Here is a 17,979-nt window from a genome sequence, read left to right as displayed (position 1 = left end):
AACAGATGCAGTGTAACATGGCTGAGGTGAAAAATCTATCATCTGTGCACGTCAAATGTCACAGGTTTGTTAAGTAAAGTGGCAACAAAAGGCCTATAATGATTTATGCACTTCATGGAAGACAAAGTCAATGGGTCAATTAACAGCCACCACCTAAAGGGACTGAACACTGGTTTTATTAATATTATTGGAACACCTTTTCTGGAAGGAGATTATTGATTTATCTTAGAATGAGACAGGGAAACTGTAATATTCATCAATCAGTGCTTTTACTGATGTGGATTTTGAGATTCAAGTCGTAGCAATGTGTTTATTTGTTATCCCTTTCCTTTCATATACTTCAAAGTCTAATAACAAAACACTTTAAAATATAAAAATCACCCCAAAAATATATTTTTCTGGAGGAAGAAAAAAGTTTTGGGGAAAAAATATTCTTTAACTAGAATTGTCTTGTAAAATGACTAGGACATTGCGTTAATCTAATTTAACTTGTATTTCAGTTCTCCAAAACGAAGAGGTTGCTAGTTCTTTTTAAAGACACTTATGGAGCAATCATTCACAATCATTCTATTGTGGCAGATAATCATCTTAATTGGTCATTTTATTACTATATATTACACACAATCACACAAAGCGATGTACATGGCCGCTGACACTCCATCATGCGTCTGTTTTATTATATTACAGACAATGAGTCAAGAAATTTAAATCTTCACCAGGAATAGATATATAATTTAAAAGGTTAAATAAGGTTAAAGGAACAAAGGTTGTTCGAAAGGATGGGAGCATGGGAGTTGTAATTTTCAAAGGAACAACACTATCCTTACCGTTTTTCAGGCAGCCATGGGCACAGTACAATATAATTACTTGATAGCAGTAAGAGCACAAAACGAACACTATTTCGACTTGTTAACATTTGCTTTGGGAAAGACTAATCTGGGGATTTTGTTGTTTTTCTGCCAACCAGGATGACTTCAGAGAGCTTACATGCTGAAGTTTGGGCCAGATTAAATCAAAACTTTGACCCACCCGCTAATAGAAAACACAGCAGTGTTTCAATGTATGAATAGAAGAAAGTTGCATCTTATGAAAAATGAAGCCAGAACTGAATACAGTTGTGTAGTTTTCCATTGTCGTGTGGGTCAAAGTTTTGATTCAATCCAAGCCTTAGTCTGGAAGAGTGCTATGCATCTTAGCTATATACTTCAAAACACATAAAGACACATACACTGAAAGCTCTGGGTCTCTGCTTGCCATCAAGCTGTGAACCACCAACATACGATTTAAAATGTATGAATGAAGCAGGTTTAAATCAGCCCCGCTGCCAGGTCTGCATAGAGGACATGGCGGTGTTTGTAGAAGACAAGAGTGCAGTCTTTGAAGCATATGGTCTTTGTGTATACTATACTTCACCATATTTTTACCATGTTACACTACACTATCATATTTTACCATTGTACACTGCACATTAACATGTTTTACCACGATATTACCATATTCCCACAAGATTTTTCCATGTTTTCATATTTTTACCATGATTTTACTAAACATTTACCATAATCTTATATTGTTACCATGATTTTACCACATTCTTACCATGTTTTTAACAAGGTACACTTTATCATATATTACCATGTTATTACCATGGTACACCAAAGATCATTGGTTGACTGTACATGACAAAATTATTTGTATATATGAAAACTTGCACTCTTATGTTAATTAAGTTAAAATTACATACCAAATGAAAAGATCATGTGGGGGGAAAAATGAACTGCTAGCTTAAAACATTAAAACGAAATATATACTATTGAATGTCTGCAGATTTAAATGTTTATTCTTGCCTTAAATGCGTTTATTCAAAAAATGTTCTATTAGAATCCAAAAGCAATCAAACCTAATACAAGCCCACAAATCAACTAAATTTGCCACAACTATATATATTTCAGACACACTTAAAAAAAAAATGTTTTTTGCTACTTTCAAATGGGGTTTTGTCTCCTTCCTTCAATACCAAGCTTACCATGACAGCCCGCCGGCTCAGGTTGACAGTATGTGTGGGTGGTTCTTCTCTTCCCTATTCTGTTTTGAAGTGACATTTTCAGGTGGTGGACTGTGGGCGCAGTGACAGTAAAACAAAGTGGCCTTCACACAGAACACCCCCAATGCTCTTTTCCAAATTATTTATGATGTTAACATTTTGATAAAAGAGAATGCGGCAGTTCTCATTCTCTCTTAACCCTTTTCATGTGGATAGGGGAAGCTGCCTTTAATTGGAAGAAAGCCTGCTGGGGGGTCCTTTGCCCACAGCAAGAGTTGACAGTGGGTGTCCGTCCATGTCCAAGAGTTGCATTAATCTTGAGAACTACGGTGTGGAATTCTGGGAGGCGAATGGCATAAAAGCTGCCTGATATTAAAATGGATAGTGATAAAGTGTTATATAATACAGATTTCCATACTCTTTACCTGATTTATGATTTACTTTTATTTCTGTTATATGCAGCAATCAAGTCCAACGTAGTTATGTATTGTACCTAAGTAAGTACATTTACAGATTTCCGAGAAAAAAAAATTGTATGTAATTTAAAAGACAAATACCTGAACTGAAAAGGCAAAGATGGCAATTAAAAGAAGTAAAAAGGCAAATAAATAAAACATTACAACAAATGTATTATTCAGAAGCATCATTATATATAGACAGGTGTAGCATATATTTGACATTCTTTGAAACACATTTGCCACATTGTGGGAGTAAAGATTAATAGTCTAGTGGGACGAAAATGCAAAGTGGTTAACTTGGCAGAACATGAATGTTGTTCCTGCTTTAAAATATTGGAACTGCAATAGATCTGGAAAATATGTTAAGTAGTCCTTGCCTGGGTCGTTGAGGATGTGGAAGAGATGTTTAAAGCATCATTTTCCAAGAACTATAACACTGAACATTTTTAATTGGCCCAACTGCTGTTTTGGAGTTCTAATCCAGAAAACAAAATACAAACAGTAAAGCTTGTTCCAGGATTGATCTAATAAATCCTGCTATGCAGCTATCAGCAGATCTAAATCCCCCATGGCTCCTGCCAAGCGTTTTAGAATCAACAAAGCCTGTGGCTTTGTTACAATATGCTACACTTAGCTATTTCAAGGCAATCTGTCATCCATTAGTACCCCAAGGGATTTAGTATAGTTTTCATCATCCACAGTTTTAAACTTACCTAATAGCTGAGGAATTATGGAATTTTGATGTGCTGCCAGATAGTCTGATATCAATGTCCGGAACATGCTTTGAACAGACTTTATGTGAATCTGAATGCTTGACACTGAAATTAAGCACTTTTTTGTTTCTTACTCTTGAAGGAGAAATGTCTGAGGTCTTCTGGTCCATGTGCAAATGAACACGAGTCCGAAGACAATGGGCAGCCTTCTGGGTGGTTGGTATGAAACCAACACATTCGCGTTTTAAGCATCTCGGCGGAAGGTTTGCGCTTGTGGTCAAGTCTGGGCTTCCTCCGTATGGTCTCCACTCTCCAGTCACGTATCTGTACTCTTCCACCTTCAACTGCACAACCACAAATCACAAGAAACAGTGCCTGAAATAACTTCAAATTAAATCACAACAACATTTGAACCAAATTGCGATCAAGGGATAGAACAAATCAAAGGCATCACATTACATAATTTGGGAATACAACGTTCCTACTTCCAAAACAAAAGCAAAGAGTGACCACAAAATATCCTAGTATCAAAAGAAGTCCCTTATGTGTTGAAAACCACTCATTTTGCAAATTCTCTTTCACTGGGAGGAGAAGAGGAGTGGTTTCACATTGCCTTACTAAACAAATTGCAGTGATGAATAACAAGAAAGAGGTTTTGTTGTAGTAATGTAAATCAGAGGCTAGTAAATTAGGAAACTAACAAACTCACTGCTTTTTGTTTTTGCTAGAGAGATAAGGGTTTTGATTTGGTCTAGCCTGAAGTTTAATTTAGCAAGTATTTATTATAATTCTGTTTACAGGATATGGATTAAAAGATGGCATAAGTAATAGTAGACAGAAGTTCAAGAAACACCCCTGCTCCTGAATAAAGATGTTGGGCAATGGCACTTAAAGGCTAATTCCATACCTTTAAATACTTGATGGCTGTTTTTCAGAAGGGTCTGTAAGCCTCCACATTCATTTTTCAGATTCTGTAGTGTTTCCTTATCCAAAAGCTCTGCTACTTCTTTAACTGATAGACTTCCTAGGAAAACAAAGAAAGGGTAACATTAAAGAAAAAAAAAAAAAAAAACTACACAGCTTTTTGTTTTTATTGTACATAGTAATCAGTTTTAATTGACTGATGTTTCTGGGCAATTGAAAATTCAGAAAAACTACACCTCATTGTATAACAAAGTTGTACTATAATTGCAGTGTGCCTATCAAAACAGTCCACTGTCAGTGAAACAGACCATTTCCTCCCCCCTCACAATTTTGGCTGAAGCTTTTCCATCAACTGTGTTGTCTAGGAATAAGCTAGTTATTATAACAACCAGCAACAATGTCTGAAATAGCAACACACACAGTTTATTATCAGCAGCCTGTGTTGGTTCACTGCCAGATGAAGTGCTCCCCAAATTCCTTCCACTTTCCATTTGTGGGAAGTTTACTTCAGTTTCCAGTTTACTCCAGAAATAAGGTTTATCTTGTATTGAGTGTCCTCTCAACTTCCACGAGCTCTTCTTTGCCATTTTTGCAATTTCTATCACTGAAATCCTTATTAAACAATAGTTTGGCTGATCGATTGTTCTTTCATTTATTCACACTGTCACACTTCAAATAATAAAAACAATATAAAGAAAACAAATCTGAATTATCCAAGTTAAAATGATTATTAATAACAGACTAATTTAGTCCTTTAACCCTTTATGTCTCTTGCTGATTTTAGTCTAGTTTCTTTAAATTCACCAAAGGTATGGTGACCACAGCTGAACTCTTTCAGGGAAATCCACATAGTACAATCTGTACTGATGAGGCTGTCCACCTACTAACCAAGAGGTTTCAACAGTGCAGAGGATCTGTAATTGAAGCTGGCAGCACAGGATACACTACAACAACTTCTCTCTAACCCTCGTCCCCACAAACTCCCTTCAGTCCCAGCTCAGGTATGTTAGACATACTTTAAATACATCCATTCGTCCTCAGTTTTTTTTTTTTTTTGCCTTAACTGAAGTTAATCTTGTCTGTAGTTTGTGAAAGTAAATAGGCTGTAGAAAGGTGATTTAGTCAAGGACTAGCAGGAATTCTGTTCCAGGTGGAGCCAGTTAGGTGTGAATTGGTGGCAGGTAGACACAGTGTTTCTCGGTCACAGAAAGTTAAGCAGTTGACTAGGGAACAGGAACCAAGAGACAAAAAAAAAAACAAAAAAAAGTAACATTTAGAAGAATGTGGCAACTACAGTGTCAGGTTTGCAGAATGATTGCCTTATTAGAGGTGTAGATCACACTGTGTATTCTAGTGATAAGGAGACCCGCATGGTATCTTGCCTGCCTGGTGCTCAGGTTGCAGATCTCCCTAAACTAGTAGACGGGCTACTGGCCAAAGCTGGGGGAATCCACTGGTCACGGTCCACATTGGAACCAATGACACAGGAAAAGGTAGGACAGAGGTTCTGCAAGACAAATTTAAAGAGTTAGGAAAGAAACTAAAGAGCAGAACCTCCATGGAAGTTTTCTCTGAAATACTTCCGGTACCACGTGCCAGGCCTGGGAGATGGGCAGAGATTAGAACGTTTAACACGTGGTTGAAATCTTTGTGTAGGGAAGAGGGGTTTAGGTTTATGGAGCATTGGTCTTTCTTCTGGGATAGATGGGACCTGTACAAAACGGATGGTCTACATCTAAACAGAAGGGGGGCTAATGCATTGGGAGAGTGTATGTGCAGAGTAATTGAGAATCACTTAAACTAGGGACCAGGGGGGCAGGGAGCTCTGACAATGGCAGATGTTCCACTAAGGAAAGAAAACAAAGGGAAACTGCTGTTAGGAAAGTCCTGAAATGTTTGTACCTCAATGCCAGGAGTATAAGGAACAAGATGTTAGACCTAGAAGCAACAGTGCTGGCATGTGACTATGATGTTGTAGGAGTGACGGAAACATGGCTTACAGAAAATTATGGGGATCAATACAAGTTGGAAGGATACACACAGTTTAGGAGAGACAGGCAAAATCGAATAGGTGGTGGGGTAGCATTATATGTCAGAAATGACATTGAGGCAGAAGAACTCAAACTAGATCCTAGTAATGAAACAGAATCTTTGTGGGTTAAACTTTTGAATAAAAGATCTGGAGGAATAATGGTAGGAGTGTGTTACAGACCACCCAACTATGATATTCAGAAAGATGTTGCATTGTACAGTGTAATCAGGACTGCATGTAGCAAGGATGTGGCTGTTATAATGGGGCATTTCAATTTCCCAAACATAGACTGGGAAAGTCCAGTTGGGACTACAGAAGCAGAAATGGAAATGGTTTAGATAGTAAATGATTGTTTTCTAACTCAATTTGTCAGGGAACCAACCAGGGAGAGTGCATACATTAACTTGATATTTTCATATGACCAAGACAGAGTCAGAGGAACACTAGTTAGAGAACCAATGGCAAACTGCGATCACAATATGGTTAGCTTTGAGGTATACTGTCAAAAAACAAGGACCAAGACTAAAACAATGATTTACAGACAGCACTTTGGAGCACACTGTATACAGATTCAGTTGAAAATGGATGGTTATATTTTAAGAATATACTACTTGAGGCTCAGGAGAATTTTGTACCAAAACTCAGCAAATTGAGCACCAATAAATATTGGCCAAAATGGTTTAATAGAAGTATACAAAAAATATCAAGAGAAAGAAACTTTATAGCGCATACAAAAAAAGATAGAGACGAAACAAAATACAAAGAATATGCTGAACTGCAAAGAGATCTTAAGAAAAGGATCAGGAAAGCAAAGAGGGAAATAGAAAGAAACATAGAAATAAACTCTTGGAGCTAAAACTAATGCTAAGAGCTTTTTTCAATACTACAACAGCAAGAAGTCAATAAAGAAGGAAGTGAAACAGATAAAGGGCAAAAATAGAAGTATCTTGGAAAACGAACAAGATGTGGCAAATGTTCTAAATGAGTATTTCAGAGGTTTTTTACAAAAGAAAAAACAGATAACATGCCACAGGTTAACAACCAGTCCAGTCAAACCCTAAGAGAGATCAGGATAAATTCGGAGGAGGTACTAAAGGGACTAGCAGAATTAAAAACAAACAAATCACGTGGGCCAGATGGGATATTTCCAACAGTAGTTAAAGAAATGAGGGAAATTATTTATAGGCCGCTAACTCAAATATTCCAAATGACACTTAGAACAGGGGATGTGCCAACTGACTGGAAGACAGCAAATGTCATACCAATCCACAAGAAAGGGGACAAAACTGAGCCAGGAAATTACAGACCAATCAGTCTCGCCTGTATTACTTGTAAAATGTTGGCAAAAATGATTCAACAGAAAATAAGGAGCATCTTAATGAAAACCATATTCTTGGAGATAGTCAAGTAGGCAGATCATGTCTTACTAATTTATTTGAATTTTTTGAACATGCAACTGCAGCTGTAGATCATGTGAAAGCATATGATATGATATACTTAGATTTTCAAAAAGCTTCTCACAAGGTTCTGCACCAAAGACTGATCCTCAAATTGGAAGCTGTAGGCATTCAGGGTAATGTAAGTAGATGGATTATGAACTGGTTGATGTATAGGAAACAGAGGGTGTCGATTAGGAGTCGCTTCTAACTGGATTGAGGTTGTTAGTGGAGTTCCACAGGGATCAGTACTAGGGCCTGTGCTTTTTCTAATCTATATTAATGATCAAGACTCTGGGATAGTTAGCAAACTTGTCAAATTTGCAGATGATACTAAAATAGGTGGCTCAGCAGATACAATCTTGGTAGCACAGGTTATTCAAAGGGACTTAGATAATATTCAGCTGTGGGCCGACACCTGGCAAATGAAATTCAATGTGGACAAATGCAAGGTAATACATGCAGGTAACAAAAATGTCCACTATAATTACACTATGGGAGGTACAGACCTAGATGAAGTAACGCATGAGAAAATGAGGAGTCCACATAGACTCCTAGGTCTTTCTCCATCCAAGCAATGTGGGGAAGCAATAAAAAAGGCAAACAATGTTAGGGTATATTGTCAAAAGTGTAGAATTGAGAACAAGGGCAGTAATGTTCAGACTGTACAATGCACTAGTTAGACCTCATCTGGATACTGTGTACAGTTCTGGGCTCCACACTTCAAGAAAGATATCGCTGCTCTAGAGGCAGTTCAGAGGAGAGCAACCAGATTTATTCCAGGTCTGAAGGGAATGTCCTACTGAGAGACTGAGGGAACTGAACCTTTTCACCCTGGAACAGAGGAGACTACGTGGGGACTTGATTCAAGTCTTCAAAATCATGAAAGGCATCGACCACATCAGCTTTTCCAGATCAGCAGGGACACACGCACCCGGGGACACAAATGGAAATTGGGCTTCAAGGCATTCAAGACAGAAAACAGGAGACACTTCTTCACACAGAGAGTTGTCACAATCTGGAACAAACTCCCCAGCGATGTGGCAGAAGCTGAACATTTTTGAACATTCTTGGATAACTTAGTTATTAATGGACACCAAACAAGCACGATGGGTCAAATGGCCTCCTTTGTGAACTCTTATGTTCTTAAACTCAAAGGAGTAGTTTTCTATTACAAAGCAATTTTGACAACTTCACAAAGCTGGAATTTATCTTTAACTTATAAAAGCAATTACCGTTTCAAACCAGTGGCACTGAAAAATCTTTTCACACCCACGTAATCACTAGATCAACAAATGCATTATCATTACCCTTTTGAATCAATACCACAAATGGGTACTTATGAGTTTCTTTGTCATTTTGACTGCTTATACACAAACTCCCTGAATGCTGCTTAACATCTTCAGCGAAGCACTCCACTCCAATGGTGCTGGCACTCTCCACAGATGTAACCTTGAGAAGATTTTCTCTGAAGAACAATATTCACTGCTTATTTTCATTATGTGATTGTTTAATGATGCTTTTAAAGACATGAAAATAGAAAGTAAAACAAACAAATGGCTTATGAAAATAACTAAACAATAAAACCACAGATGACATTATAGAAGCCATTGCAATCTTACGAATCTACCCAAAAGTGGTATTACAGAGATGAGCACCGACGTCATGAGGTAGAAATTAATAATTTGACAATCAGAGAATAAACTCACGTCAAGGACACTGAAGCTTAGACAGATTAAGCTTTTATGCGATTCAGAAAATAAAATAAAAGTTTAAAAACATCTGCCAAGCCAGTGTTCATTAATTGAATCAGTTTTGCTTGAATTCAGGCTTTTGAGGACTGAACAGCAATAGACATAAAATTCGGTCAGAATCTGTGTCATTACCACACTATCATTCAACCTTTTGTAGTCAAATATAATTTTAATCAAATATTTACTTTGATTAAATATCAGGCTGGTGTTACATTTGTGATCAACTGATTTTGCATATCTATTCTCAGATTGATAGGAGGTGTGTAGGTTAAATATTTTGTATGAGCTGGTTTATATTGTAGGGAGCGGTTTTTGATGGATGCTAGCATATGCAAGGACACCTGGAGCTAAAGGGTTGATGGCCGAGCTACATTTATACCACAATTATAGCAGCAGCAGTGAAGAGAACAGATCCAGGCAGTTCACAGACAGAATATCCTAAAATACTAGAGGCTGGCTAAAGTTCAAAAGAGAGCAGCTTAAGATAAAAAGCGGTGTCTGTAAACGTGGCAGGCTGGACTGATTAACTACCTGCAGCATACATTTGAGAAAAAATAGGAACAGATGTTGCTTGATTATGGGTCCACGGCAGCCTGGTAATCCATGATTAAGATTCGCTTCCTACGAATGAGTGGGCTGGCCTGGCCACCCACCCAAACCCAACTGCAACCACATTTTCAAGAAGATGCTAAAATAAAGTGTGCAGCTTGAATACATTTCATTGGGTCTTCATCAATGAATAATAAAATCTCACCTCCCCGGTTCCAGGTCTTCTCATCACTTGGTGTATGTTTATCGTCGATTTTCAAAAGCAGCAGAGCATTTGCCACTTGTAGCACAACTTTGTCAATTAAAGTGCGAGGAAGAGTAGCACAGTTTCTCATCGGCTCGATCTTTGATCTGGGCTGAAATCCTTCTGCCCACTTCCTAGTGACAGGGATTTGTTTCTCCACTTCATGAAGAAACCCCTCGGCATTGTCGTGAGGATGCCGTTCAGTGTTGGAACTATCACCTGTTGGTTCTGTAGAAGAGGTTTCTCTTTTGCTAGAAACATTTGCTATTGTACTCCATTGTCTTTTCTTAATATACTGGGTTCTTTGATCATCCACCATGGCCTCCCTTGAGGAGTCATAGCTTCTAGACTTCCCAATAAGGCACACCTAACGGAAAGTTAAGGAGAAAAACATTTTTATTAATTGTGACTTATAACATTACAAAATGTTTTGGGCGACATTTCAAAACCAATGATGTATAGTACAACTTCATTTCCAAATATGGGTGGTGCCACAAGCCTAGACAATGGGCAAGCTCTCAAGACAGTAAAAGGGAACTTTCCCATTACATATTCTGTTCCTGCTTCATGGATGTCAGGCCCAAATGTGACCAATCCTACCCCTCTAATAGACACCAATGTTTATAGTCCAATATTTAGTACCAGCAGGACTAACAGTAGGACAAAAAGACAATATGCTAAAAATACTTTACTCATTTCCTTCATTAAGCTGTGAGGGAAGCTTGAGTAAAGTAAGATTTCCTTATTGAAATCTGCTGTATACAAGCAATGAATTTCAAAAATCGGCATACCCTTTTCGTTGAAGGAATTCTTAGACAGTCTTCTTCCACTTCAAAACCACACACATGGCTCACTTCAGCTATGAAATCAATATATTCCTTGTACTGGGACTTCTTACAATGTTGCCGGTTATACTTGCCATAAAAATCAAAGAAGCAACAAGGCAGTACAAAGAAGCGGCTACAATACGAGGACCTAAAGTTCAAGACATTGAAAAAGGTTATTTATATAAATGCAGCATATATTAAATTGGAAGTGTAGATCTGGTAGATACATGTATTATAGGGGTTGACAGTGTGCTGAATTAGCTCAATTGAATACAAGTAAATGTAAGATTCTCCAATTTTCATAAACACCTTCTACAAAAACAAATCTAAAAGAATGTGTGTGATTGTTTGAATCCCTAGCCTGACCGTTGTTAATCACAACCTCAATGTACGTTTCAAGTATAAAACTCAACACTACCACCAAGTGGCAGAAATAGACTTCCTTTGAACCTGGGATACTAGGACTGAAGCAAATCAATTTCTCAACTGGAACTACAACCTACTCAAATACATCACGAGATTACATGCCTGGCAGATATAACAGGTATCCATGGCGTTAACTCATCTGAGTGGTTTCCAATCAACCAGTCTGTTTCTGGGAATAAGAAGCTATCACTTGGCGTGATTGTGCATTCCTTCAAAAGACAAGAGAGAAAGCAGATGTATTTTATCAGTCCTTCCACATTCAAATGATTAGCACATTTTTTCCAATTTATCTTCTCAGATTTAATGAAATGCTTCAAGGCTTTCTATAAGAAACTGACAGAAACATTTCTAAATTGCAAAGCTTTATATTAAAAATAATTGTATTACTTTGTCTTTTTCAGAACCTTGGCCACAGGAAAATAGATTGAATCAGTATTTCTGGTCTTCAGACCATTCCAGGAACATATATTGTACTGGTGGAAGAACCAAAACTTCCCATTCAATTCTGTATATACTAAAAAACACTAAGATGTTTATAAAATTCATAATTATTCAATCTTGTCAAATAAATACTACCTGGCTGAAGGATTGACTGTTACATGCAAGAAGCAGATTACAGTATAGTACAATCAAAATTGAAAGTATTTATATACTTTACAAGGCAGAAAAAAATTGAATAAAACTATAATTAATTATTTCAACATGAATCTGCAGTATAGTTTAACATCACACAAACCCACGGTATTCAAGATACAGGAGACCAATCTTTCCGCAAGGAATCCAAAACACAAAAACAAAGAAAAAAAAGGCTCCAGATGCATCAGAGCAAAGTTGAATAGAGTGTAAATAATGTATGGCTGGGAATGTTCTGCAGTGCATTTACAATTCTGCTGATAGACAAATTGGGCATAAAGTTATTTGGTGTGTTGTTTTTGCCTCTGAATAGTGTAAGAGTACAGATATCCAAGGAAATTAAACTGTGTTAAAATAAAGTTCTTAAATTGTTTTCAAACTTGCATTTACCGTAAAGTATCATAATATGACTAAGTGAAGCTCTTACCTTAAGATTGGTTTGTGGTCCATACATGTCCCAGATCTTTCTTTTTCTAACATCAATGCCACTTCCACTATGCTGTATTGTGCAAATCGACATAAAATATCAATTAAAAGTTGGTAAATACGAGAAACACACCAGCTGATTTCATGGACATTACATGACTGTACATTATTAGATTTATTTTATTATTTATTTATTTTTAAGTACAACTATACATGACTCATGAAGTTTGATCAAAGGGCTTCTTAAAATTACAATGTTTCACATGCCTAATTTGCATTAGCTGTAAATCTATTTGTAAATGCAATGAGCTGCAAGAGACAATATAACATTGGTTATACAAGCTAGGTGCAACATACTCCTTCATTGCTTAATATATGAACTAAAAGTCCATTTCCACAGCCCAGATCTACAAAGGATTGTTTCTCTGTCAAGCCCTTCTCTGCACGTTCTTCTTCCCACAAGACCTAAAACGTTAGAGAAAATAATATATGAATAAATCATAAATAAATGTGCAAGCAACTGCTTCCAAAAGTGAAACCATTAATATTATCAGAACATATATTTATTTTCTAAATGCATTAAAGAAGTTTGTGTATTCAAGGCCCAAAAATAGCATGCCCTGTGATGTAAAATTAATTGTCTGCACATCAAATTGTTAGTATTACACAATTGTACATTGTTGTTAAATATGAATATGATAGTTTTGAATTACAATTATTTTATTTATTTCACTAACAGCAGGCTTTGCTTGCATTTATTTTTCCACAATTACAAAAGCTCTCAAAATCTCTGTTGAGGCTCTTTAAAAAATTAAACACTAATGCCAAAATCCACATTCTGACATTCCTTCAAGTTTTTATCTGGTTTGTAATTGTTTCATCTTGATATAATATACATTGTCTGAAAAACCCTGACATTAACAGACAAGCAAAAATGATACTGTTGGTTCAAAAATAACACATACCAATAGATAAGTTGCAATGGCGACATCCTCATAAACAAATTTTTCAGGATCAGTGACTTCAGGCCAAACCTGACAAATAACATAACCATGTTAAAAACAAAAACAAACAAACAATGAATGTTTGTCTTGTTCAGACAGTGACTCAGCAATGCCAGTTGTCAATTCCAATTCAAATCCAGTTTCAATACTTGGAATTAGAGGTCGACCGATATATCGGTTTTGCCGATTAATCGGCACCGATAACAATTTCTGGAATGATCGGTTATCGGCAAAAATCCACACCGATATTTTTTTCCCCGGTGCTGCAGCGCTGTGAAGGGCGCTGTGTTATACAGCATGAGCGCGGCCTCTAGAGGCGAATAAACACTCACTGAGGCTGAGACTGCACGAAGCTGAACAATGCAGATTTAAAACACCAACAACTAAAGCTCTGTATACAGTACACTACAGTACACGTTGTCATATCATTATAAAGTCATTAATTTCTTGACTAGATGCTGCATTAATAGAGAACAGCTGTATGTTTGCCGACAATCTGACAGGACGCCAACATTAAAGCTATCCTCAAGCGGTTGGAACAATGTGACAAAAAACACGCAAGTCCCTCCCAAATGTTTAAATGTCAGGATTTTTACAATTAATTACCATCTATTTGCATTATGCTGGGGTCAGACTACACGATTTTAAGGCCGATTTGAGCCCGATTTGGCCCTCACGACAAATCGGCACTGATCGTCACAGGCAGCCTGGTCGGGCGCGTCCCGCTGCCGATGGTCGTGCAGTGAGAGATGGGCTGATGCATCGCTGCCCTCCGAGACTGTGACTGGTGCTCAGCTGCAGCTCTCACGGCCATGTGTTCACACTCATCCTCTTTTCTGTGTGGGGTTGCAGGCTGTGACGCAGGTCGCCACGACATGGATGTCAGATCAGTCAGTGTGTCCCTGCACTGAAGCGCTCGGGTGTACGCGCTCCTTCACCACGCAAAAGACACAAATTCACTGTTCACAAAATCGGGTCGGATTGTAGAAATCGTGTAGTGTGTAGTTTATATCCAGTCACGTTCATGCTTTAGCCAGCTTGTATATTTAAAGGTTAGTGAATGATTTGAGAAAAAAATCTTCATGCAGTCAAGAGAAACGTATAAACAAATCAGAAACGCATCTGATTTTAATTCATTTTTGATGTATCTATTTTTATTTATGCTATTTGGAGTGTTACTCTTTGGTTCAGTTTGGATGTATATATTGTATTTACTTTAATATTTATTAATATAGTTCATATATTAATATTTATTTTATTTTAAAAAGTACAAAACATTTTCATGGTTCAGTCAGTACTGTTTATTTTTGTAATATTTCAGCATTATTTTACTTTAAGTTGTTTTTTCATTCAGTATCAATTTTAAAAACTATCGGCCGATTAATAGGTTATCGGCTTGTCTTCCCAACTTAGTTATTGGTATCGGCAAAATCCTATATCGATCGACCTCTACTTGGAATTACTACAAAAAAATTGTAAAAAAATTCAACCTTTGAATACTGGGTTATTCAATAATGATTGATGGGGGGGTCAAATGTTTGATTTGGAACCAGCATAAGTCAGAAATAAAACTTTTCTATAAAACCAATGCTGACAGTAAATGATGCATCCATCTAAGTTCTGTCAAATGGCTTCATGAATTTATGCCAAATACAAAGGGATACTTACAGTCTATCAGTGCCAGGCCTTGCCCTACACCATATCCCAACGTTGCACTACATGTGAATACAAACTACTGCTAATCTCAGTTTAATTTATTGTCAGAACCCACTTTCTATTGCTTACATGCAAAAACATAGTAATTTGTAATGTGAAATCTAGGAACAGTCTGAATGTTAATAAAAAAATAAAATTAAGATCTGAGAAGTGAGCTAAAGTGAGTGATTGCAATAACGTATGCATAGGAAAATGTGTGTTTGAATACCCACTAGAGTGCCTGCTTCTTTTGATAGGGAGTATAACTGATCTTTAATTTTTAAACATAGAAAGTTACAATCCATATATTATTCACTTACTTTCACCATTTCTTTGTATTTTTCCTTCAGTTTCTGATACAAGTGGCTGTACTTTTCCACAGGAATAAGCGAAAGAGTACTCTTAAATTCACTCTTTGTGTTCTCAGTGGACCACTTTACCAGCTTTGGCAGCAGCTCTGTGCTGAGCCATGCAAGTTTGGGATAAATCACCCCATCTGAAAACCAGCTTTCGGAACTTAGAGTGGAAATGGAAATGGACCTATGAAGGAAGTGCAAGAATACCTTAGAAAACATCACTAATATGAATAAAACCAAACAAGACACTCAGCATTATTATTACGTAACAATAAAGCTAAGGTATGGGGAGTAAAATGTGTAATATTAAAACACTTTTCTGGTTTATTTTAGAACTGTCTAGGCCTATGTGTTTCGTTGTTGTTGTTGTTGTTAATATCAATAATAACACTATGTAACACCATTTTTGTTCCTGGGTAGTAAGTGATATTTCTTAATTGCTTATGCCTCAAAAGTATGGAAAATGGCTATTATTCCCCACCAACTTTGCTTTTGTGACCAGGACAGTGATATTTTGAAATGTAACGGTTTCCAATGAGAAAACGGGCAAATGTGTGTCTTTTCGTTCACATAAAGTCCGAATAAAACAACATATGAATCCAAATTAACATGTATTTATACTAAAGTAATACAAAAATGACTACAAAAGATTTAGAAGGGAGTAGTTTTGAGATTTACGATTATACTGTAAATACAGTATAATTGTAAATCTCGAAAAACTACTCGCTTGTAAATCTTTTGTAGCAATGAGGAAATAACAATTACTACCCAGGAACAACATTACTATTCCAGTAAGAAAATTTGATTCCCTTTGAATGACTGATAGCACTAAATAATTTGTACTTATGAATTAGAAGTTTAAATTCAGATAGTTTAATAGGTTTGTAATCTAGCAGAGAATGCACTAATACCTGATGTTCAATGTCTCTGCTTTTATTTATTTACATTTCCCCAATAAATCAAAAACAAATCTGGGACTGAACTGATCTTTAGGCTTGGGTAAGTTTTAGTGGAGCAAAAGTTCATCACTTGGTGGTTTTCAGAGTTAACTCACCATTCTTCACAATTTACTGATTGGAGTTGTATTTGGTAAATGTTGCTCTTTTTAATAACCAAATGTCTTTCTGCATTTTCTTCTAATGGCAGAAATGTCACACGGTGGCTGGAAATGTCTAAAAAGATGTCAGGAAGAAAAGGTACATTATAAACTGTTCAAATCAAACTGGAAAATATAGGTTTTGAAGAGCCTGAGCCTTTGTAGGGACACAATTGCAGACAAACATATTTCAACTGCTCCACATGCTAGGCAACCTCATATTCATATAACATCTTTAAATCATCCATCATTAGGTGATTAGGATGGAATTGCCAATTACTATTGAAACTGAAAAACTGAAAAAAGACTTTCCACGTCATTCATATATTTTGAAATATCATTATAATTGTTCTTACCTTTCAGAGTGATTTCTTTGAAGTGAGTTTCAGTCAGATGCACTTTTGGGATTATTGATCTTATTGCAAAACTCAGTCCCCCATTCGTAGTATGGTGTTGGTTATTCCCTTCAAGACCGTTATTTAAATAGTAAATTACATCTTTCAGGTCTTCAACGTCTTCTTTCCAAAATGCAGACAAAATGTGTTCAATATCTGCAGCTTCAACAACTTTACTCTCTTCCTCTTTGGATCCACACAGTCTTTTATTCACAACATTAGGTTTTTTTAACCAGACATCTATAGCAGACCAAAACCCCTCTGGCACTGCAACGCAATTGCCTTTAAATTGTATTTCGGAAAGTTTTGACATGGTTTTGTTTTTAACAGAAAGCCATTCTACTGGGCTGCCATGCTACAACGCACACTGATGACGTCAAGGCATTTCATCTTTCCTTCGGCCCCTACTTTAGTCGTCACCTAGTAATTGATATGATGTATTTGTGTTTGCTGATTTATTTAAGCACTGCAGAATCCTACATAACAATACAATACCTCATATGACTCTAAAATAAAGACACAAATAAGAAAGATTTGCCCAGATGTTTCCTTATTACGTTGGTCGCGTACTTGCAGTGCAGATTCTCGCAGTTCTGCGCAGCTCCAGCAATGGGAGCGCGGAACTCTGCAGATCTGCGCAGAAGTGCGGAAACCTGCCCTACAACGCTGTATTAAATAATTAGGCTACGTCAAACGTAATGTTGGCTAAATCTATGGGGTATAACAAAGGTGTAACCTGAATGATCGGCGGTTCCAAATGAATAAATAGCGCGATGTTAAATCCTACTTCAATGATATAATGCCAATCAATTTCATCGATTACTGCAGCTGCGTGGAAGATGTTTTTCGATTAGCTGTGTGACGTCAGACAGTGCAGCCCTGAGCAGCAGGTTGTGCAATAGGTGACCTGATCGTCAGTTTGTATCCGCGACACCTGGCGCTTTGCTCGTATTGTACAAGCCTGCCGTAA

General features: G+C 36.9%; 1 protein-coding gene across 1 annotated transcript; it reads right to left on the bottom strand.

The window, feature by feature from the left end:
* Positions 1-2,467: 2,467 nt before the first annotated feature.
* Positions 2,468-17,900, bottom strand: trmt44 (tRNA methyltransferase 44 homolog). The gene is made up of 11 exons (XM_066720091.1): positions 16,971-17,900; positions 16,573-16,690; positions 15,483-15,702; positions 13,429-13,497; positions 12,821-12,928; positions 12,465-12,536; positions 11,507-11,613; positions 10,943-11,126; positions 10,113-10,518; positions 4,120-4,236; positions 2,468-3,556 (listed from the first exon to the last, which is right to left on the bottom strand). The coding sequence occupies exons 1-11, from the start codon at positions 17,320-17,322 to the stop codon at positions 3,324-3,326; spliced, it is 1,986 nt and encodes a 661-aa protein (XP_066576188.1). The 5' UTR covers positions 17,323-17,900; the 3' UTR covers positions 2,468-3,323.
* Between the last annotated feature and the right edge of the window lie 79 nt (positions 17,901-17,979).

Source organism: Amia ocellicauda, chromosome 13 (assembly GCF_036373705.1).
Source record: "Amia ocellicauda isolate fAmiCal2 chromosome 13, fAmiCal2.hap1, whole genome shotgun sequence".
Taxonomy (NCBI): domain Eukaryota; kingdom Metazoa; phylum Chordata; class Actinopteri; order Amiiformes; family Amiidae; genus Amia; species Amia ocellicauda.
The sequence above is the reverse complement of the archived record's forward strand: the minus strand, read 5'-3'. Positions and strand labels throughout refer to the sequence as shown.

Bases quoted from the DNA above. Each gene is read 5' to 3' on its own strand.
- trmt44 (XM_066720091.1), bottom strand. From the start codon at position 17,322: ATGTCAAAACTTTCCGAAATACAATTTAAAGGCAATTGCGTTGCAGTG. The intron at 12,537-12,820 runs GTATGTTGCACC...TGCACAATACAG, and splicing joins ATATATTAAGCAATGAAGGA to CATAGTGGAAGTGGCATTGA. The intron at 10,519-10,942 runs GTATGCCGATTT...ACTTTCCGTTAG, and splicing joins GAATTCCTTCAACGAAAAGG to GTGTGCCTTATTGGGAAGTC.